At 46.2% G+C, this 24,868-nt stretch overlaps 1 protein-coding gene across 2 annotated transcripts in view; it reads right to left on the reverse strand.

The window, feature by feature from the left end:
• AMOTL1 (angiomotin like 1) overlaps positions 1-24,868 on the reverse strand; it is a 216,611-nt gene that overhangs the window by 70,150 nt on the left and 121,593 nt on the right. For both annotated transcript variants that reach the window (XM_063951456.1, XM_063951457.1), the window contains one exon: positions 23,673-23,970. In XM_063951456.1, coding sequence (XP_063807526.1) covers positions 23,673-23,970 — 298 coding nt within the window. The remainder of the gene's footprint in view (positions 1-23,672; positions 23,971-24,868) is intronic.

Here is a 24,868-nt window from a genome sequence, read left to right on the forward strand (position 1 = left end):
GTTACTGCCGCACAGGCCGTCGTGTTACTGCCGCACAGGCCGTCGTGTTACTGCCGCACAGGCCGTCGTGTTACTGCCGCACAGGCCGTCGTGTTCCTGCCGCACAGGCCGTCGTGTTACTGCCGCACAGGCCGTCGTGTTACTGCCGCACAGGCCGTCGTGTTACTGCCGCACAGGCCGTCGTGTTACTGCCGCACAGGCCGTCGTGTTACTGCCGCACAGGCCGTCGTGTTACTGCCGCACAGGCCGTCGTGTTACTGCCGCACAGGCCGTCGTGTTACTGCCGCACAGGCCGTCGTGTTACTGCCGCACAGGCCGTCGTGTTACTGCCGCACAGGCCGTCGTGTAACTGCCGCACAGGCCGTGTTACTGCTGCACAGACCGTCGTGTTCCTGTTGCACAGGCCGCCGTGTTACTGCCGCACAGGCCGTTGTGTTACTGCTGCACAGACCGTCGTGTTCCTGTTGCACAGGCCGCCGTGTTACTGCCGCACAGGCCGTCGTGTTACTGCTGCACAGGCCGTCGTGTACCTGCTGCACAGGCCGTCGTGTACCTGCTGCACAGGCCGTCGTGTTACTGCCGCACAGGCCGTTGTGTTACTGCTGCACAGGCCGTCGTGTACCTGCTGCACAGGCCGTCGTGTACCTGCTGCACAGGCCGTCGTGTACCTGCTGCACAGGCCGTCGTGTTACTGCTGCACAGGCCGTTGTGTTCCTGCTGCACAGGCCGTCGTGTTCCTGCTGCACAGGCCGTGTTACTGCTGCACAGGCCATTGTGTTACTGCTGCACAGGCCGTCATGTTACTGCCGCACAGGCCGTGTTACTGCTGCACAGGCCGTCGTGTTACTGCTGCACAGGCCGTTGTGTTACTGTCGCACAGGCTGTCGTGTTACTGCTGCACAGGCCGTCGTGTTACTGCTGCACAGGCCGTTGTGTTACTGTCGCACAGGCTGTCGTGTTACTGCTGCACAGGCCGTTGTGTTACTGTCGCACAGGCTGTCGTGTTACTGCTGCACAGGCCATTGTGTTACTGCTGCACAGGCCGTCGTGTTACTGCTGCACAGGCCATTGTGTTACTGCTGCACAGGCCGTTGTGTTACTGCCGCACAGGCCGTTGTGTTACTGCTGCATGCAGCAGGCACAGTCACTAAATGTACAGACAGCTTTGCTGAACTACTGTTTATTTACACGTATTCCTTTACAACCCCAGAAGTATAATCACAGGGGAAAGCTTTAAGAAAATATAGTTTGTTTGTCTAAGAGGAAAGTTTATGGAGTTAAGAGTCATGGGTTCAAAAGAGAGGTCACATATTTTCCATTTTGGGGCAGCATCTCTTGGACTGTAATATATAACTTGCACAGTCATGTGCTTTCCACTTTGTGGAGGAAACTTTTCATAAATCAGACTCAGCCAAGAAGAATTAGATCAGAGAGGTGGACACATAATTAAGAAATACATCTGAAGTTTTGTAGCAGACTGTCTCCTGGGATGTAACCAGCCCTGAATGAGAACCTCCTCCGGCACTGCGTTGGTTAACTCGTGGTAGCTATGGTAACGGAATGTAATACGACTTTTGCAGAATTCCTGTGGTTTCCTGGATCTGCGAGGTAAACGCTGCAGCCCAATAACATAATTTCGATCCAGCAAAGAGTTTTCCTTTCATGTGCGAGACACAAACAGCCTGGCACGTGAGTGCATCCACACGGCTTAGAGGGCAGAATGGCGCTGAGTGCGGCTTTTGTCTGCAGCGGCATGTGAAGGGAGACTGGGCGCAGCTAGAACATGTTCAGATTTCTCAGCAGCTTGGCAATTTCCTTTCTGAACTCCCTGTGTTCATTGATGGGTCCCAGTGCCAGCCCAGCTCCCACCGCCCACTCTATAAGCCCGGCCAACACATTCATTATACTCAAAGAGGAACGTCTGCCAGCAGACACAGGGAAATATAACATTGCCCTGTTTATAGAATATGACACAAAACCGGGCCCTGCAGTTGCAATTCCCCCTATATGTATGAAGGCCTGAAGGGTTAAATCTCCTCTGTCATTGTGCATTGTGTAAATATTGTTTCTTTTTCTTTTGCCTTGGATTTAGCTTGCATTGCATAAAATGAATATAGCTCCACCCATAGTTTGTTGGGAACTGTGTGAAATCACCACCCCTAGATGAAGTACTAGGCTGTATCCTACTTCCCCCCATGTAGCCTGTTTTACCCCTCCTATGCAGTAAAGTTAAACCAATAAAGTATTTACTTTTGCCTACCCCTCCCTGGACATTCCAATCCCTCCCTAGACAATGATGCCTTATATACCATTGTTATGAACAATAAACGGAGAGTGATTCTTAATTACATGGTGTCGTGTATAATCTGTAATTTTAAGGATTGCTCTCACTGACGTCAGTGGCCATCAAATCGAGGGGTACAAGAAGAGGCTGATATCCTTTCAAGTGGGGGCTCAGTCCTGGATTCAGTTGATCGCCCCCGAATCGGTAAGATAGAGAATTCATTGTCTGTCTTTTCCGTAAGGGATTGCGTTCAAACACTGAATTTGAACTCGCTCCGTGTTCCGGGAACACGTGACAAGGTAATATTTAAGTCCGGGACTTAATATTACGTAGTTTTATGTAAAGCCATAAAACAGGTATCAGGGATACCATATAATCTTTAATGTCTGGGACTTAAAGATACGTCTGAGAAAAGCGCAATTCTCCAAAGACGTTAGTATCTGGGATACTTAAAAAATAGACCTGGGGTCTATACGTAACGTAGAAAATACCCCGATTTGATCGCCTATATATTCTTGTATGTTTGTAGTGTGATAAGTTCTTATATTTGGTTCAGACGGCTGGTAAGTTTTCGTCTGCCAGATATCTTACTCAAACACTTTTCTTGCTTCCTGTTTAAAACGCTGTATTTTTTCTGACATCTTGTACGAAGGTAAGCGTACCCGTCAAAAGATTTCATGTTCTCATTATACAGATAATATTGTGATATTGTCAATGACTAATTAACTGGTGTTAGCTAATGCATGCATAGAAAGTCTTTTTGTTGTGAAATTGTATAGAAGGTTTTTTTTTTAAACTGCATTTTTGTTGTGATATTGCATAGACAGTTGTTATAAGTTGTTGTAGAAATTGCGTAGAAAGCTGGTGTAGATTGTATTCTTTACTATGGGAGGGGGTCAGAGTAAGACAGTCATTTATCCTCCACCTTTACCAGGAGAAACATGTAAGGAATATGTTGCCCGTAACTCCACCACAGATTATTATTTAGTTAACCCTTGGGTAGATAACTTAGCGGGGTGGACAGAGAAAGTTGGCAGCCCCAGTCCATTCCCCCGTGACGGTATTAATTATCCCTTTTATATGGACATGGTCAAAGGTCTTTGTCTGGAAGATAAGGAAGCCTGGCCGTGGTATGATCATGACCCACAATGGGACATGACATATATGCGCGCTGGAGGAGAGCAATGGCTCACGATAGCACCTCATTGGTATGACAAAAATATCAAGCAGAAACAGCGTAGAATAAAATCTGTAACTTCCCGACTACACAAAGCTGAGGAATTTAGAAGCAACAAGTTTCTAAAAAACTCTTCTCCTCCGCCCTACAGTCCCCTATACCCCTCCTTAAAAGACACAGATCTGTTAGCTGCAGTTGCTTTGTCACGAATTCCGATGCAAAGGGGAGGGGGAGGAGGGGAAGGGGAAGGAGAAGGAGGCTCAGTTGCTTTGTCACGAATGCCGATGCAAAGGGGAGGGGGAGGAGGGGAAGGGGAAGGAGAAGGAGGCTCAGGAGGAATAGCCCCCCCTGACAGTACCCTCCACATAGACGTAACCACCCCCGCCCCTAGTGCCCCTACTCCTAACAAACAAATCACCTCCCGCCGTAACGCTGACTCAACTGTTATCATTCACCACCCTCTTACCCCCTCCATAACGCGATCCGGCACTGGTTTCCTTGAAAACAGTGCTGATGCCAGCAGTGTCGCCACCCAGCACCTGCCCTTTATGACAGTAGGGGATCAGTTGTTAAAGAAACCCATTGAAATAGAGGATTTAGACAGAATTGTTAAGAACTGTCCCAAACCCACTGTTGCACCTGACGGCTGCATAGCTTACTTGAAAAAGGCTTGCACAGGACGCAGCTATACTCAAGAAGATATGAAGCTGATCATAGATGGGGTTATAGACCATTACAACGGGTGGGATTGGAAAAAGATTCCCACCATAAACACTCCTACCACCTTTAACGATGCCGTTCGCTACCCTCTCAATACTGGGGACGGTGTAACGGAGATGTGGAAGGAAATTGAGACCCATATGAAAGAGATTTTTAAAACCCGAGCTTCTCTTCCTATTGCCGTAGCATGTAAACAAAAGCCCACTGAAACTGTCACTGAGTTTTGGAAGAGGTTTAAAAAGTGTTGGTCTGAAGATGCAGGTCTTACTCTTGTAGATACAGACCATTTACTAATTTCTACCTTTGTAAATAACTTGTTGCCATCTGTTATGGTCCCTGTTAAGCAAGGTGTTTCTTCCTGGACCTCTGATAATATTAAGGAATTTGAAAAGCACTTATATGAAAAGGAAGCTGCAGGATGCTTTGATGTTAAAAAACCCTTGCAGAATGCCCCAACTCATAATTACCAAAATCACAGAAACCGGGGAGATAGACGCCAGCAGCACTTTACTGGCCCACCCCGCAATCCAGCCCGATATCAAAACCCACAAGCCAGGCCACCCCACCCCCCTGACTCTGCCAGCAGGAAACAAACCTCCTGCTTCAACTGTGGAAGGGACGATCACTGGGCAAGGGATTGCCCTTGTCCCTCACAAAACCACCGACAGCCCCAAGCTCCGGCTCCCTCCCGGGATCATCCCCGACAGTCACACAACAACCCCTTTCAGGATCATGTCCGATTCCGAGTTGACTGGCAGGATCCCTCCCACTGACGGGGCCCGGAGGAGGGTATCCCAGCCTTTGCCCAACTCACCAGACACTGGAAGGACCCACCGCTACTAACCTTGATTATAGGAAAGAGAGCAATCCCTTTCCTGGTAGATAGCGGGGCAACTACTAGTGTTTTGTGTGTCGACCTGTACGATGGTCATTTGGAAAAGACTGCTCCTTCAATGGGAATCAATGGGATACCCACAGATGCTTACCTGACAGATGCCCTTAGTGTCAGAACCACGGGAGGCACGTATATGGGTAAACACAATTTCACTGTAATACCTGAATGTCCAATTAATCTTCTGGGAAGGGATCTTCTTAGCAAACTCGAAATCTCCATTCTCCCTTCACCCACTAGCAGTGGCCTGGAGGTCGAGTCCCCACACCTACCGGTGTGGGAGGCAACAGACATTACACCTGATTTTGACAAAGTGAACCCTGCTCTATGGTCGGAGGGTCCCTATGACACTGGCCTCATTCCTTGCACACCATATAGAGCAACCCTGAAACCTGACACACAACCTGTCTATCAAAAGCAATACCCCTTGTCACAAGAGAAGGTTGAAGGTCTTAGACCAATGATACAACAGTTTCTCCAACAAGGCATTCTCAGACACATAATCTCACCTTACTGCACACCAGTCAACCCTGTTGCTAAGTCAGATGGTAGTGTAAGGTTTGTACAAGACCTCAGGGCAATTAACCAACTCATTGTGCCCATAGCACCCATTGTACCTGACATTAACTCACTCATTTCAGCTATCCCTGCAGATGCTGCAATTTTTTCTGTGATTGATTTAAAAAATGCATTTTTTAGCATTCCAGTGGATGCACAGACACAGTTACTTTTTGCATTTTCTTTTGAGGGCAAGCAACTCACCTGGTGTCGTTTACCCCAGGGCTATATTGACGCACCCGTTGTCTATAGCATTGTACTCCAGGCCACATTGGGGCCCTGGCAACCTCACCATGGTTCAGTCCTGCTACAGTATGCAGATGATCTGCTGCTCTGTAGTCAAACTGAGGAGGCCTGCCGGGAGGATGGTATATCACTGTTAAACTGGCTCTGTGAATGTGGACACAAGGTGTCCAAAACAAAAATGCAATGGTGTAAGAAGCATGTGGATTACTTAGGTTTTGTGCTCACTCAGGGGGAAAGGAAAGTCAGTCCACAGCGCATTCAGTCTGTATTGGGCCTGGTCACCCCAACTACCCAGAGAGAACTGCTGTCTTTTCTGGGTATGGTAAATTACTGCAGACAGTGGATATCTGATTGTTCCTATTATGATAACATTTTGAGACAAGCCACACTGAAAGACAAACCTAATATTGTACAATGGTCACAAGAAATGTTAACTGCATATGAAAGCTTAAAGTGTATGTTAATGAAAAGTCCGGCACTTGGCCTCCCCAACTATGTACTACCTTTTCATTTGTTTGCAAGGGACAATTGTAAAACCATGGCGGGGGTGCTCACACAGTTTCATGGAGGAAAGTTGCGCCCAGTGGCATTTTTTTCCAAAGTAATGCCTGTCACTGTGCAAGGTATGCCTGCTTGCCTCAGGGCACTTGCAGCCTGTGCAATGGTAACTGAAATGGCCACCACACTCACCCTAGGCCACACAACAATACTTCACACCACTCATGATGTTCTAACCATTTTAAAAGGGTTACACACACAACACATGTCAGCTCAGCGCCTCAGTGGATATGAGGTTCTCCTTTTGAACAACCCCTCCCTCACCATTAAGTATGCCACCAACTCTTCAGGTCCTGCACCCATTCTCAACGCTCTCCTGGGGCTCAAAGGTCCTGAAGACCACCCTCCTGAACCCCATGACTGCTCAGCTTCCATTGAGTCAGAAACATCCCCCAGACTGGACATGTCCCCTGTCCCTGTCCCCGACGCGGATGTCATTTTTGTAGATGGTTCCTGTAGCAGACCCAATGACACCACGTACCAAGCGGGTTATGCTATTGTCACTCTCCCTGACATTATTCTGGAAGCACAGCCCATTCCTTACCAGTCAGCACAGGCTGCAGAGCTCATTGCTCTCACAAGGGCTTGTCACCTTTACCGGAATAAACCAGTCACCATCTACACTGACTCCAAATACGGGTACGGCGTCGTGCATGACCATGGGGTCATTTGGCAACGCCGTGGTTTCCTTGGAGCTGATGGAAAAGGCATATCACATGCCCAACTCATCTCTGACCTTCTGCATGCCATAACCTTACCCTCTGACATTGCAATCCTCCATTGCAGGGCACACACCGGGGGGAAGGATGCAGTCTCCCTTGGAAATGCCCTTGCTGACTCTGCTGCCAAACATGCAGCCTCACAGCCCATCACTCAGGCCCACATGACCATCATGACCCCCCCAGCTCTCGACAACCATTACCTGATCACCCAGTTACAGGCCTCAGCCTCCAATGCCGACCTAGCTGACTGGACTTACCCAGTTTTGCAGAAGAATCCTAAAACAGGATTAATCTGCAAAGAGGGGAAACCTTGTATACCCCAGTCCAGTGCACCCTTGTTTATTGCCCACTACCATGGCATAGGACACCACAGTAAGGCAACAACTACCTTACTCTTACGTAATGATTTCTATGTCACGGATGCCAAGTCATTAGTAGATCAGTATGTCAGTAGATGCATCACTTGCCTGCGAAACAACCCCAACAACCCTGACAAGGCAAAACATCAGCATCTTGAATACCCCACCACACCCTTTACACACCTGCAAATTGACTTCACCCATATCCCAGGTACTGGTAAACAGGAATATGCCCTGGTCATTGTAGACATGTTCTCTCGATGGCCAGAGGTATTCCCCACTAAATCTGAGGATGCAAAGACAGTTGCTAGGATCCTAACTCAGGAAATCATCCCCAGATGGGGGTGCCCATTGCAAATCAATAGTGATAAAGGCTCCGCCTTTACAGCAAAAATTACACAGGCTCTGGTAAAGGCCCTGCAGGTGGAATGGAAGTTCCACATCCCGTATCACCCGCAGAGTTCAGGGGTCGTAGAACGCATGAATAGGACCCTCAAAGACAAGCTTAGGAAGGCCACAGGAGGCACCTTCCATAAATGGAAGAAGGTCCTTCCTATTATCCTAGCAGAGATCAGAATGACACCACAAAAGACTTTGGGTTACTCCCCCTTTGAAATATTAATGGGTAGGCCCTTCCCTACACCTTGGGCTAAGAAACCATTAGTAATACAGGAGGGAGATCTAGAACTTATCAGAGAAGAGTATGTCAGGTCCCTGATAATAAAACTGAATGAAATTGAACATGAGGTTGTTTGTAAAAACCCTTTGAATCCACAGGAACCTACACACCCCTTTAAAGTCGGAGACAGAGTCGTGGTGAAGGTGCTCCCCAGGAACAAGAGCCCAGGAGACTTTACCTACGGTCCAGAGACAGAGGTCGTAGCAGTAACCAGAACAGCAGTCCTGACAGAGGAAAGCCCCACCTGCATCCATGCATCCCGAGTGAAAAAGATTCCTAGACCAGACCTAGAGAGGGAAGCAAGTGATTCCAGCGAGGTACAAACGGGGGCAGACAGCCCTGACCTCCCACCTAGCGAAGACAGAAGAACAGAGGAGGATGAGGAACCTGTCCCCTACCTCTATCCTGGGGACTATGTTGATAATCCTAATGGTCCTCACTTGCCAAGCTACAGCTGAAGTAGACATTACACAAAAATCCGGCACCTACACATTTTGGTATAACTCCTCCAATACTGAGGTTGCCGCCTATAAAATAGATTTCTGTACCATTGCTCCCTGTCTTAACAAACATTATGCCTGGCAGTGTGATCAGTATGGTACACGTAATACCCCCACTGAAGCCTATATTTGTGTTACTAGTAAATATTGGGGAAATAAATGTGCGTATTGGGGATCAGTGGGATGGAATTCTGGCCATAGTTATGGATACCAGCCCAAAGAGGCTCTCTCAAGAAAAGACAAATATGGTGAGTCCCTGCTTACCCGTCTTACCCTTCATAGACAAAACAGATGTGATAGTAAATTCATATTAAGCATAAAACATCCCCAGTCTACTGATGCAGGCACCTATGTCCTAGGTGAATCCTTTTTTTTAAACCCATCCCTTACACCATTCTTGTTACAGGATATGTTTAACAATGAAAAGTATGCCCAGCTCAAGCCCCCTAAACCACGCCCCAACCTCTTGAAACCTCATATAACCACCTTCAAGGATATGATGGCCGTTAACAATCCCACCTTTAAAGACACCCTAGCTATTGAAACTGGTTTCTCTGACATCAATTTCTGGTTAGAATGGATGAAGTATAGTGCTAGCAAACATAATAAAAGTAACTGTTATGTCTGTGGCAAATCTAGGCCCCACCTAGGTACAGTGCCCCTTAATATACCCCTAGAACAGGAAAATTGTTTTTTCAAAAAATCCCAACCCAGGAAGCACCATAACCATATATCCTGGAAACTATACCTGTTATACATCTAACACTACCACAGGTAGAAATTTAAAAACCTTCCCACCAGGGTATTGTGCAAATAAAAGAACAACTGTTTTAGTCAACCAAACTAGATCATTAGGCGACATTTATTACATATGTGGGGATATGAAACTTAGAAGTAAATTAGACACACCATGGTATGGTGAGTGTGCCCTGGCCAAAGTCATAATGCCACTCCTAATGATCACCGATGACCCCACTCCTCCCTCTAATACTCCTGCTAATCGAAAGAAAAGAGCACTCCCAGGAGGTAGCTTTGACCCCCACGTATACATTGATGCTATAGGGGTCCCAAGAGGTGTTCCAAATGAGTTCAAAGCTAGAGATGAGGTGGCTGCGGGTTTTGAATCATTGTTCCCTATAGTAACTGTAAATAAAAACGTAGCCTGGATTAATTATATATATTATAATCAACAAAGATTTGTTAATGATACCAAAGATGCTCTTAAAGGTATAGCTGAACAGCTAGAAGCCACTTCCCAAATGACCTTCCAAAATAGAATGGCCCTTGACATGATTCTAGCAGAAAAAGGCGGTACATGTGTTTACATTAGTAAGGTGGAAGGCTGTTGTACATATATTCCTGACAACACTGGTCCCAATGGTAAGGTTACTTTAGCCATAAACAAATTAGAAACCTTATCCATAGAACTTAAGAAAAATTCAGGTGTTGATAACCCATGGAGCCAATATTTTGGGTGGATTGAAAATTGGAAACAGGCTCTTGTGCAAATAAGTATATTCATAATAATAACTTTAATCTTTATAGGTCTCATAGTTTATTGTGTGATTCCCTGTGGAAAGAAACTCACATCTAAAGGTATTGACACAGTCTTGATGTATTATGATGTTACCACTAGCCCCATCACCTCCTCTGATAGCAAAGGCCCCGATGATTATGTTCAATATCTAAAAAATTGGAGAAACAAAAAGGGGGCTCTACAGAAGAATCATGTCGTATAACAATCATGATTCTAAGAGGGGATTGAAGGGTTAAATCTCCTCTGTCATTGTGCATTGTGTAAATATTGTTTCTTTTTCTTTTGCCTTGGATTTAGCTTGCATTGCATAAAATGAATATAGCTCCACCCATAGTTTGTTGGGAACTGTGTGAAATCACCACCCCTAGATGAAGTACTAGGCTGTATCCTACTTCCCCCCATGTAGCCTGTTTTACCCCTCCTATGCAGTAAAGTTAAACCAATAAAGTATTTACTTTTGCCTACCCCTCCCTGGACATTCCAATCCCTCCCTAGACAATGATGCCTTATATACCATTGTTATGAACAATAAACGGAGAGTGATTCTTAATTACATGGTGTCGTGTATAATCTGTAATTTTAAGGATTGCTCTCACTGACGTCAGTGGCCATCAAATCGAGGGGTACAAGAAGAGGCTGATATCCTTTCAAGGCCCAATAAGTACCAGCAATAGGAGGCTCTTGGTTGTGTCCTCTCTTTCCTCACTCTCTCCGGCTCTCCTGTCCAACACATCCATCTTCCCTACTCATAAATGTTCATATCTGTAGTATGGAAGGATTAAGTGGATATACAATAAGGGGTGCTTGATAAAACAATTACAGGGTGGGATGGACTAAACGGAAAATGCGGTAAACTCCTGTTTACCGCATTTTCGGAACGTACTAAGCCCCAGCCGCCGGGTCAGAGCTGCCGAGGGGATTGCCAGCTTTGGCTGGCAATATCCCATAGAAGCCTGCGGGCTTTTCATCGCAGCGCCGTGTGAGGGATCCGATCGGATCCGTCCCAGCATGCTCGCACCCGCCACTTTGCGCATGTGCAGACTGACTCCCGGGGCTGAAACACTGAAGTCAGGCAGCCGCTGAGGTTCGTGGAGGACAGAGCTGTCCTCTGCAATGCTAATCGCATATGTAAGTACATATGCGATTAGCATTGTGGCGTTGGCCAGCGATGTCTATTAGTACATCCCGCCCACAGTACCAATAAGGATACTGTCTCCTCCCCATTGCCACAATGGCACCAAATCTTGGGTTTAGTTGGCGCTGCTTTTGTGGGTATTATGACTGCATGTGCAGAAATGGTGGGTCCAGACACCGGATGGTGGTAAGTATTTTACCCCTACCCTACCCTAACACTCCAGGGGTGTCTACTAGGGCTAACTCTCCGGGGGTGTCAGCTAGGGCTAACCCCCCTAGTGCCTAACCCTAATCCTCCCCCCAGGACCTAACCCTAACCCCCACCCAGATACTCACCTTCGGGATGTCAGCTGTCGGGTGTTCCAGCACCTGTCTCCTGAGGGGTGTTGGGATTGTGGTGTTGGTCACATGACAGCCGGGATGCCATACTGTATGTTTTCTGCATTGATTATATATAGCTTGTAAACCATAGAAACATAGAAACATAGAATTTGTCGGCAGATAAGAACCACTTGGCCCATCTAGTCTGCCCCTTTTTTTTTTTTTATATATTATTTTTTTTTTTATCACTAACCTTATTTGATCCTTATTTCTTTGTAAGGATATCCTTATGTCTATCCCATGCATGTTTAAATTGCTCTACTGTCTTAGCCTCTACCACCTCTGATGGGAGGCTATTCCACTTGTCCACTACCCTTTCTGTGAAATAATTTTTCCGCAAATTTCCCCTGAACCTCCCCCCCTCCAGTCTCAGTGCATGTCCTCGTGTCCTATTGCTTCTCTTCATTTGGAGAATGTTTCCCTCCTGGACTTTGTTAAAACCCTTCATATATTTGAAAGTTTCTATCATGTCGCCCCTTTCTCTTCTCTGCTCCAAACTATACATATTGAGATTTCTTAGTCTTTCTGGGTATGTTTTGTGATGTAGGCCATGCACCATTTTAGTTGCCCTCCTTTGTACAGTTTCTAATGTATTAATATCCTTTTGAAGATATGGCCTCCAGAACTGAATACAGTATTCTAGATGAGGCCGTACCAATGACCTATACAGTGGCATTATTACTTCTTTCTTTCTGCTGCTGATTCCTCTCCCAATGCAGCCAAGCATCTGACTAGCCTTCCTCATTGCCTTGTTACATTGCTTACCTGCCTTTAAGTCATCTGAAATAGTGACTCCTAGATCCCTTTCCTCCTCAGTAGTTTCCAGTATAGTGCCATTAATACTGTATTTAGCTTTAGGATTTTTGAGACCCAAGTGCATGATTTTGCATTTTTTGGCATTAAACTGTAATTGCCAGACTCTTGACCATTCCTCTAGTCTACCTAGATCCTCAATCATTTGTTTTACCCCACTTGGTGTGTCTACCCTGTTGCATACCTTTGTGTCATCTGCAAAAAGGCAATATTTCGTACTATAGCTCTTTTGCAGTTTTTCTTGTCTTGTTTGCACTGCTGCTGTGTATGTACTATGTAAGGCGCTGCGAACCCCTTGTGGCACCATATAAATAAAGTATTATATTAATAATAGTAATAATAAAAAAGGGATAAGACCTTTGCGGTCTTCTGTTCTACACTAAACTATGCTGGACAGATGGTTACTGGGCCTGGCCATAAGGTAACGCTCATCTTCACACAATGAAGACCTATGTGGTCTGGAAGTGACCTAGGCCGTACGTGACCAGTTTGTTCTTCAGACACTATCTAGCATGGTGTTACTATCGTCACCTGCATATGCAGAAACGCTTCAGTGGGATGGTTATCCTTTATCAGTGGCTTAGAAGTGTCCATGTGCATGTGGTTTTCGTAGTGATGAGCGGGTTCGGTTTTACTCGGTTCTCAAAACGGCATCTTATTGGCTCACGGATGTCACGTGTTTTGGATAGCCAATAAGGTTCTGTTTTGAGAACCGAGTAAAACCGAGTAAAACCGAATCCGCTCATCACTAGTTTTTCAGAGCCATAACCTAGTAGATTCCCTATAGATTTAGGGCCATATTCAAATGTACGGCTCTATGAATGGATCTCACTATTTTAAGCAGAAAGTGGACTTGTTCAGGCCGGCATGTAAAACTTAGGGGTCAGACCTATTAGGTGTGAGGGGGTGCGTTGCCCTGCCCCCCCCCCCCCCCCCACACCCACATACCTCCTTCCCCCACAGTGGGTACTGTAAAATCAGCAGTCCTCGGTACTATATAAAAAAAAAATGAAATCAATTTTCACAGATAACTACCCGAAAACCAAACATGAATATGGAACCCCTGATTCTTTACATAAGGTCCTCTCTCTTTAGAACTTGAGCTTTTCCATCCGGCCAGTAATACTCTATTTATATCCCCCATCTGGAAAAGACCTTTCAGAGAATTTATGTCCACGTTTCCCACCTCAGCAGCTGATTCCAGGTGTGAGATTTCCCTCTGCGGCACATACATAAGGAAAGCCGTGCTTTATAGAAAGGCTTGGCCAGATAACTAGAACCAGAGTTTCTATCCGTAGCTGATGTGAAGTCAGGGCGTGTGCATGTAACACCAGCAGATGTGGGCACATGCGTCATACAGAAGCCATATCTCAGCGGGGCTGGTGCAATGCTGCTCAATGATGAGGATGACTGTCAGCGGCGCTATCTAGACACTTCTAATTTGCTGATTGCGTATCGCCCTCTCTAGCGGACAGTAATTCATTCATTAGCTTTGTGGCACTATTATATCAAGTTGCAGCCGGCTATTCTCATTACTTAACTGACATTTGCATTTTGCATGCTGCAAAATGAAGATTTCCATATGACTATTAAAACAAGAGATGTTTGCATTTAATTGATAATTAATAATATTTATATAGCACTCTTTCTCCAACGGACTCAAGACGCTGGTTGCTTGTACTTTGTATATAATTACATTTTATGTGACTTTCACATTTGTGAATAAACGTCAGGATATTATCTCATGTATATGACACTACAGCGCACTGTGTACAAGTATGGCATTGGGCCTCATTCAAATGTGGGCGGAGCTGCTAACATGGAAGCTGCAGCCACAGCACTAATATGGTAATGCAGCAGGGGGCGTCACGCCTCCTTGTATTACTGATCCGAGCTTTGTCCTAGGACGCAGTATCGGATTATCTCTGACACCACTGGCTGGCTGTGTGACCTATGGGGTGGCGCAAGCTGGGCCGTCGCAGCAACAACAAAGAGGCCAGGAAGTCTCTGTATCGGCCCCATGCAAGGTCCAAGAAATAGGTCAGACACAGGCTTCCCTTCCCCGTACGCACCATTCACACATAGTATTACATATACTCCAAGGACACTTCCACAAGGCAGGGTCGTCCCAAAACACACAATGTCATGCAAAGTCCGATACGGTGCACTCAATAGGATGATCACGCATCTGTGCATGTGCTGTATGCAAAACCCACCAAAAGGGATCCATTTAACTCAGAATAAGCCCCATGGTCCCCACATACATTCCGATCACACGTGCCTCCACCTCTACATGATACCCTTACAGGGTGTCTGTCGCCCACATACACAGGCTGAAGAAGAATTCTTCAGAAGGGAACCCGCCATTTCACAGGAACCAGCGACATCACTGAGATGCTTTGTGATAGGCTGGATTTTCTGTCACCGATTGTGATAGGCTGCATTATGACTGGCTCACAGCTGCAGCCTCTGCATGAGAGCAGACATTGTGCATACATCCAAGATGGCAGTATTCCAATAAAAATGACATGCGTAATATCAGTTCAGCCCACAAAATGACTGCCTCCGCTGTGTAGGTGACCCGAAAGCTTAAAATACATAAATATATACAAGAAACAACAACAAAAACAACCTTCTACAGAGGACAAGTAAAAATGTTTCCTATAGCAACCAATCAGATGCAAGCTATCATTTTATAGCATGTACTAGACAAATGATGGCAAAAATCCGATTGGTTGCCCACCTCCAATGGTCCCCTTTTGATAAATCTCCCTCTAAACCATAATTTGCCAAGTTAGAATTCTTGTAAACTCTGTTTGTGTGATGTTATCTTGAGCTGCAATACAAGTCCATGACTCAAAGACTACACACATCTCTGCTTTCCGGTTTCTGGGACAATTATCTCATCATTTCATGTAAGTCCCTGACAATTCCAGTCCAATGAGCCATACCGGTGAGATGCCAAACCAAGCAGAGGCCTGCTGCGTATCTGGGACTCTGCGCAATACAAGTCACGCTTACACTTCACAGGATAACCGTGCTGATTACAGGGAATTTACACGTGTTCATGCGTGTTACACACACAACCCCTGCAGCAACCAGGAGCAGATGTTGCCTGTCTTCCTGATGAAAATAAGCACTGTGTGACGGCGTATTCCAAGGCAGAAACATAAACCGTATTCACACACTAGTAGTAATAGCAACCGCTTCAGTATCCTACTATTCTCTGTTCTCTCCAACCAAGAGACACAACAGGGGCAGATGTACAAAGCCTGGGGAAGTGACAGACTGGAGAGAGATAAAGTGCCAGCCACTCAGCTGTGTTTGACAAATGACAGATAGGAGCGGATTGGCTGGCAGTTTCTCTCTCTCTCCACTTTATTACTCTCAAAGGTTAGTACATCTGTCCATCCAATCTGTTGCAGGTTGGGGCATATATCCTATATAATAAAATGCTAACTCTGCTCCTCACCTCTATGGGTGGAATTCAAGTAGTTTGCGCGCTAGCGGCTACTACATGGCGCCTGACGGAGCAATTCAACTGTTGCTCCATTCGGACGCGCACAGTCACAGGCGCTGACATTACTGTTATGTTGCTCCGTCATTTTGACGGGCTGATAACCAGTATATTATAGAGCAAGCACAACGCAATGCAAACATCTGAAGAAGAGCCAGTATGATCCATGAGCTCGGTGATGTCATACCTAAGCTGCACCAATAGTGCTATTTCACCTGTTTGCACACGCCTCCCCGCAACGTTTACATAACACAATGCTTTTGTTTCTAGCCTTCTTTACGATTTTATTAATTATACTTTTTTCCCCCCACTAGTTAAGTATCGACCTGCCCTGCCTAATGCTCAGTTTAGCCCCGCTCGTACTGCTAAAAGTCATTGGTGAAAAACGCAGGTGGAAGCTTAAAAAGATAAAACAATGTTTTTAGTAAAAGTTTCACATACAAATAATCTTACAAAAAAAAAAAATCCAAGTGCTAAAAATAAATAAATTAAAAACTAATTTAGTGTCATCAACAAACTGACTGTGCAGCCAACATTCTCTATCTGTTTTAGGGAGGTACCGGTCCGATATCCGTATGATTTGCCGTATCGTGGCGACAAACCGGGCATATCGTCTTATGTGTGCGCTCAATTGGATGCTCCCGCAAGTAGCATGAGACGTCTTCCTGTTGTCCGTGCTGCACGACCAACCAGACGATATCGCATGCAACGCTTTGCATATTAATGAAGGAAAGAACAACATATCGTTCCGCCGTTCATTAAATCATCTGATGTATAAGGCCCGGGACGGAGAGAAATCGTCCCCGACTATTGGCCTGATTGGTTGTCGTTCTAATGTACACCCACCCTTACACCAAACAGGCCCGTAAACTACTAAATCGCATTGTGCTGTATGTGGCCACGTATCATATTTTAGAGTATTGTTGCAAGTACCTGATTTCTTAACAGTTTTATTAATATACATAATACAGGTTGAGTATCCCTTATCCAGAACGCTTGGGACCAGAAGTATTTTGGATATCGGGTTATTCCGTATTTTGGAATAATTGCATACAATAATGAGATATCAGGGTGATGGGACCTAAGTCTAAGCACAGAATGTATTTATGTTTCATATACATCTTATTCACACAGCCTGAAGGTCATTTAATACAATACTTTTAATAACTTTGTGTATTAAAAAAAGTTTGTGTACATTGAGCCATCAGAAAACAAAGGTTTCACTATCTCACTCTCAAAAAATTCCGTATTTTGGAATATTCCGTATTTTGGAATATTTGGATATGGGATACTCAACCTGTACATGGGAGTATAGAGTTGGACTCCATGTTGATGTCACACGCAGTCGAGCAATGTGTTTCTATAGTGCATGCGTCTAACTCGCACTGCGCACGTGCCCAGAGTCCGTGTGCAGAGTCGCAGTTACAATTGAGACGCACGGACTCAGAAATGTTTTTGGAGGAGATAGGGAGGTGGTGAAGTGGATGCATAATGATGGTCCATCCATATGGGCGCCATTCGGACGCACGGCTTGTACACCAGGGAAAGGCTTGTAGCATGAAGACGCATACATGGGGCTGCAACGTCCGACTCAGAATCAGGCGCTAGGAGTGAGCCATAGTCCACAGAGCAGACTCTCACATTTAGACGTATTTTATAAGTAATATACACAGATGTATTCTGACAAAGTTTTCTGGCCCACAGAGATTACAATCTAATTTAAATGAAAATGACAAAGTGAGAAAAGATCACACACACATGTGAGCAGATGATGAGGATCTGCGGTCATGTTAGGACTATACAACGCTGCTGTGATTTTCCGTTGATTAGGTGTAAAGCAGCCTGATATCTATGTGCACCTTTGGGCTTGTGGCCTGGAGAACGAATATCAAAGCCTTAAGTTCTGCAGAGTGTCAACAAACCACCCGTGGGCAAATATCCCTAAGGTTCTACAGAGGCTCCAACAAGAGACTGACCTTGTACAGCAGACATGCAGGATATGTAAATGTCATGTACTCCCACAGAAGGTAAGATATCTAAGATGATATGCAAATGTTATACACAGACAAATTCCAGGTATTCTCCCCAGCAGCTATCTATTCCAGGCTGCAAAAGCCTTCTCAAAGGGACCTTTAAGACGCAGGAACTGCAGCCATGGGAGAATGTCTGATCACACATTTATCAGACACGTCTGTAACATTTAGAAACATGTACACGGGTGTTATGGGCCCTACACACTGGCAGATCCGCCGCCAAGCTGCCGACGGCAGATACGGCCGACGTGTGACCCGGCGGCAGGAGGAGTGAAGTTTCTTCACTCCCCCCGTCACCCGGCTCCATAGCACAGTGCAGGCAAATATGGACAAGATCGTCCATATTGGCCTGCATGCACAAGTGACGGGGCACCAGCGATGAACGAGCGCGGGGCCGCACATCGTTCATCGCTGGTGCCTCCACACTCAAAGATATGAACGGTATCTCGTTCATTAATGAACGAGATCGTTCACACATTTCAGTATTATCGCCCAGTGTGTAGGGCCCATTAGGGGCTGCTTAATGCTCAACATGTCCAACCCGTTGGCCCTCCGCAAAGAGCCATGACTTCAACAACACCAATTCCTCAGTCTTCCAATCTCTATTCTGAGCCATACTTAATGCTCTTGTTCTACCTATTAGGCCATACGCTCACTCATACATAGAACTTGTTTATATCTGCATTTATCACTTAGAACGTGTGCAAACGGCCCGATACAACTTAGTAACAACCATTTGGCCAGTGGAGACACGTAACATTCTCAGGCATATTGAATTAGACGCAGGGTTACTGCACAGGGAAAGCTCCGGGTTTAACGGCCAGAGCTATTCAATTACTCAGCATTTTCCCTGTGTAGTAAACCCACGGGTGACACACAGTAATCCAAAGATTCCATGATAAATGAGGGATTGTATGGGTTTCTACGTGGATTTTTCCTTGCAGAGCCCGTGCCCGCAAGGAAAAAAACTTGTTTGGTGCGGGGATACAGGATCTAAATGTCTGGGCTGACAATTAGGACAATCACCCCATGGACAACAGGATATGCCCCTCTGAATTGCCTGCAGATATGTGTGCTCGTAAGGACCTACCCCTAAGTGTACCCCTTGCCAGGTTGATATTCGGGCATTTTGAACTCATGATCTTTAAGCAAGATCCTAAGTGAGTGGATAATGGGGAAAAACCAATGTAAAATCACTGTATCGGGCGCTGGGCCGCCACTTGCGGTCTGTATGCCCCATAACATTGAGTCTACCAATGGGACTAAGCAGGATGGAGTCAGTCCCACTTTTCCACAGGAAAGTCACATAACTGTCATCTCGGATGTTATTCCAGAAACCCCATAAAAGCTTAATTAGATTCAGATCAGGAGATGAAGGCAGTCGTGACCTATGGATAACATCATTGAGCTTAGCTTGTAAGTGACTGCACCCAAATCGTGCAAGGAAAGGATCCCTTAACTGCGCAGCAAACAGTGCTGTAGAGTTATGCAAATTGGCGCCACACATGGCACGCAACCGCAGTAAAAAGCACATGGTGAGGGACAATCCATCCAAACATATTGTCTTCCTCCACTGCTAGGAAATCCACTGTGTGTGGTCTTTGCTCCACAGAACTTGATAACGTGCACTGACAGGTGTTAATGCACAGCAGACAGACTAGGAAACCCTGCTCTGCGTTATTCTCGTCTGACCGTTTCGGTTAAACTTGCATCACAAACGGACATTTACAATGAACTGATTAACATCCAGGAGTATCTGCTTCCACCTATCATTGTCCTTAAATGATGGTGGTGTTTCTATTCTGAGGTCACAGCCGATATCACCATAGACGACGTTGCTTGTGAAACATTAACAAGTTGGGCACTGAAGCCAAAGTCAGCCCAACAGACACCCCATTTAAAGTAACTAAAGTCTCCTCTTGTAGCCATGCTAGCTATAATTATAGGCAACATAGAAACATAGAATTTGACGGCAGATAAGAACCACTTGGCCCATCTAGTCTGCCCCTTTTTTATTTTATCCTTTAGGCAATCTCAACCCTTTTTTAACCTTAATTCTTTGTAAGGATATTCATATGCCTGTCCCAAGCATGTTTAAATTGCCCTACAGTCTTAGGGGTATATGCAATAGCGGGCGAATTCGCGGCAATTATCGCCGTTTTTTCAATTCGACCAAATTCGCCAGGTGAATTCCGGAAGGTGGCTTCCGGAATTCACCATATGCAATGAAAAACGGATTCGCCAGAGTCGCGGGCGAAAATCGGCCGATTTGGCGGATTTTGCCGCGATTTTAAAAAACGGGAAAAAACGGGGAAAAACCCGAAAAAAAAATGGCGTGGGGTCCCCCCTCCAAAGCATAACCAGCCTCGGGCTCATCGAGCTGGTCCTGGTTCTAAAAATGCAGGGGAAAAATCGGCCAGGGATCCCCCGTATTTTTAAAACCAGCACCGGGCTCTGCGCCTGATGCTGGTGCCAAAAATACGGGGGACAAAAAGAGTAGGGGTCCCCCGTATTTTTAACACCAGCATCGGGCTCCACTAGCTGGACAGATAATGCCACAGCCGGGGGTCACTTTTATGCCGTGCCCTGCGGCCGTGGCATCAAATATCCAACTAGTCACCCCTGGCCGGGGTACCCTGGGGGAGTGGGGACCCCTTCAATCAAGGGGTCCCCCCCCCCAGCCACCCAAGGGCCAGGGGTGAAGCCCGAGGCTGTCCCCCCCCATCCAATGGGCTGCGGATGGGGGGGCTGATAGCCTTTGTGTTAAAAAAAAAGATATTGTTTTTTCCATTAGTACTACAAGTCCCAGCAAGCCTCCCCCGCAAGCTGGTACTTGGAGAACCACAAGTACCAGCATGCGGGAGAAAAACGGGCCCGCTGGTACCTGTAGTACTACTGGGAAAAAAATACCCAAATAAAAACAGGACACACACACCTTGATAGTAAAACTTTATTTCATACGCCGACACACACATACTTACCTGTGTTGACACGCCGACTGCAACGATCTCCGACGATCCGAGGGTACCTGTCAAAAAATTATACTCACCTTCCAGCGTCCAGAGGTCCAGGTCCAGAGGTAAATCCACGTACTTTGTAAAAAAACAAACCGAACACGATCCACCGGACTAATGAAAGGGGTCCAATGTTTTCACATTAGACTCCTTTCCCCGAATGCCGGGACATCACGTGACTCCTGTCACTGATGTCCCTTCAGCCAATCAGGAAGCGCTACTGCCGTGGCGCTCACCTGATTGGCTGGACGCCGTCTGTACTCTGACAGCGCCTCGCAAAGCCGCTCCATTACTTTCAATGGTGGGAACTTTGCGGCTAGCGGTGGGGTCACCCGCCGGTCAGCCGCTGACCGGCGGGTGACCTCACCGCTAGCCGCTAAGTTCCCACCATTGAATATAATGGAGGGAGCTGTGCGATGCGCTGTCACAGCGATCAGCCAATCAGGTGAGCGCAACGAAGTTGCGCTTCCAGATTGGCTTAGAGACCTGTCAGTGACAGCTGTCACTGACAGGTCTCATTCGTGGAAAGGTGTCCCATGTGTCAGCATGGGACCCCTTTCAGTCCGTTCTGGAGCGGGTATTTGCGTTTTCTTTTTTTGCCAAGTACGTGGATTTATCTCTGGACCCTGAGGTGAGTATATTGAACTTTGCTTTTCAGGTATCCGTGGATTCTACATGGAGAAGAGGACCGATGTCGGCGTGTGAACATAGGTAAGTATGTGTGTGTCGGTAGTGTGAAATAAAGTTTTACTGTCGACGGTGTGTGTGTCCTGTTTTTATTTGGGTATTTTTTTCCCAGTAGTACTACAGGTACCAGCGGCCCCGCTTTTCTCCCGCATGCTGGTACTTGTGGTTCTCCAAGTACCAGCTTGCGGGGGAGGCTTGCTGGGACTTGTAGTACTAATGGAAAAAACAATATCTTTTTTTTATCACAAAGGCTATCAGCCCCCCCATCCGCAGCCCATTGGATGGGGGGGGACAGCCTCGGGCTTCACCCCTGGCCCTTGGGTGGCTGGGGGGGGGGGACCCCTTGATTGAAGGGGTCCCCACTCCCCCAGGGTACCCCGGCCAGGGGTGACTAGTTGGATATTAGATGCCACGGCCGCAGGGCACGGCATAAAAGTGACCCCCGGCTGTGGCATTATCTGTCCAGCTAGTGGAGCCCGATGCTGGTGTTAAAAATACGGGGGACCCCTACTCTTTTTGTCCCCCGTATTTTTGGCACCAGCACCAGGCGCAGAGCCCGGTGCTGGTTTTAAAAATACGGGGGATCCCCTGTCAATTTTTTCCCCGCATTTTTAGAACCAGGACCAGCTCAATGAGCCCGAGGCTGGTTATGCTTTGGAGGGGGGACCCCACGCCATTTTTTTTTCTGATTTTACCGTTCCAGCAATAAAAAAAAATAAAAATAAAAAAAATAATATTTTAAAAAATATATAAATAATATTTGTGCCTCCCCCCCCAAAAAAAAAAGTACCTAATCCCTTCTAATGTAAATAGATCTGCTATTCCCAAAAAAAAAAACACCAAAAAAAACATGTTTAAATTTTTTTTATTTGTTTTCACCCTCCAAAGTGTGGCGGATTGAAAATGACGAATTTGCTGTCTAAAAGCACTGCTGTCGAATTTCCAAACTTGAATTGAATATGCTTTGGTCGAATTGCAGCACTTGTATCATTGCAGAAAAGTCGAATTTGCAAAAAGTCGAATTTCAAAAAGTCGAATTTTGAAAGTCCGTTTTTTGGTCGGAAAGCACTGCATTGCATAGGCGAATTTTTTTTTTGGGTCGAAAATGACCCGAAATTCGCCAATTTCGGGAATTCGACCACAATTGCATATACCCCTTAGCCTCTACCACCTCTGATGGGAGGCAACCAAAGCAGTCCAGCATTTTATACATGACGATAACCATGCCAGACATCCGAGTGGAAACCCTTGCTTTCAACATGTTAGATGCACCTAATTTATCCATGAAGTCCCAAGGAAAGTATTACAATCCTCCGATTCTGAGGTGCCAAAGGCTTTTTTCCAACCAATAAAGATAACCACAAGGCCTCCAGACCAGAGCCATGGTGTTTCTTAATGAAGTCTACCTGATCTTTACTGACCATAGAAGATATATCCTTCTAAAGCATACTGTATCACATCATGTGCTCAGAGGTATTAGCCTGTGCCTGGCAGCCACACTTGTTTTCCCTCCAGAGAAGTTTTGAAAAGGAGATAATGATTTGTAGGAGGACAGGTAAGGGAAATGATTACCACATGTATGTTTAAAAAGCTACTTAGCTTGTTATTAAATAAAAAATAAACATTCTATATATGATTGCTTTTATCTTTTTGCTCAAATTTCATTACAATAATCCATGACAGTCGGCAAATGGCAGCATTACACAGTTACTAGCATTATGCCTTTTATATTTACATAACAGGTTTCTCCCCAGTTGTCATCAATGGAAATACACTTATTGCAGTCAGTCAGTCACATGTTCTGTAGTTTCCCGCAGAGCTCTGGTACTCTGGCCATACAGACACCATACGTATAACCTACCTTTTGGAGCTTGTCTGCCTTTTCATAGCAACTCTCCAGGTGCTGCCGCAAGACACCGTTCTCCTTGGTCAACATTTCCACCATCTGGTGAGCCCGTTCCACGATGGCAAAGGCTTCCGGCGGGAGCTGCTGGCTGGGAGACGGGGACGGAGACGGCGCAGGGTGGGAAGTCATACCCATCGGAAAGAGCGGCAGGGAAGCTGAGTGCAAAGAGCCGCTGATGGAGGATGCTTGAGAGGACATAGGACTGTGGTGCTGCAACGGGAGGGAAGGGAACGGGTTCTGAGGCTGCTGCCAGCTGTAAAACAGAAAGTGTATAGAGAAATATATTACTATGTGGCGGGTGCTCAGAATCCAGCGGGTGTCAGGAAAGTATATTTAGACAATGCTGGAATGAACAGATTTCATTTGTTCTGTGACGCATGCACACGCAGCAGCAATCTGTCCCTGCAATTCATTCTCTGCTCCCGGTATGTCCCTGTGATATATGCTGCACTGTTCACATCGCATCTAAACCAAAACTGAATAACGACAATCCTTTACGGCGGGGGTATTCAACTTGTGGCCCTCCAGCTGCTGTGGAACTACACATCCCAGCATGCCATGTCACAGTTTCAGCGTGCCCTAATTTTAAAACTTTGTCAGGGCATGCTGCGATGTGTAGTTCCACAGCAGCTTGAGGGCTGCATATTGAATAGCCCTGCCTTATGGCATGCAAGGGAACAACAGGCAGACTTATACCCCTTTCACACCAAAATCCCAGGTCCGACGCGGGACAGGCCCCGTTTACACCACGGGTACGACCCAGGTTATTCCCAGGTCAGCCCCGTTCACACCGCACATAAGTGCAGTGTTACCTGTTCTGCCAGCACATGGAGATTGTCATCATCTACAAGTGCCGGGGATCTGGCTGTACCTATGGTGTAAACGGGACCTGGGTCCCCCATTCATACTGTCCCATTACCCGAGTCTTTCTGGGGTCCAGCCCTGCTCGCTACCTAGGTTGGATTCCCGGGTCACAGGACCCAGGTTTTTTGGGGACCATTTCACTCCGAGCCACAACCTGGGTTAACCTGGCAATAACTCTGGTTTAGGTAATTTAGCGGGGTATTCATTTAGTGACGTTTTTTTCAACCAGTACTTCTCGCTCGTTTTTAGGTCGGATTTACATTTGACCTATTCAAGTGAAATGGCAT

Source organism: Pseudophryne corroboree, chromosome 2 (assembly GCF_028390025.1).
Source record: "Pseudophryne corroboree isolate aPseCor3 chromosome 2, aPseCor3.hap2, whole genome shotgun sequence".
In the NCBI taxonomy this organism is placed as follows: domain Eukaryota; kingdom Metazoa; phylum Chordata; class Amphibia; order Anura; family Myobatrachidae; genus Pseudophryne; species Pseudophryne corroboree.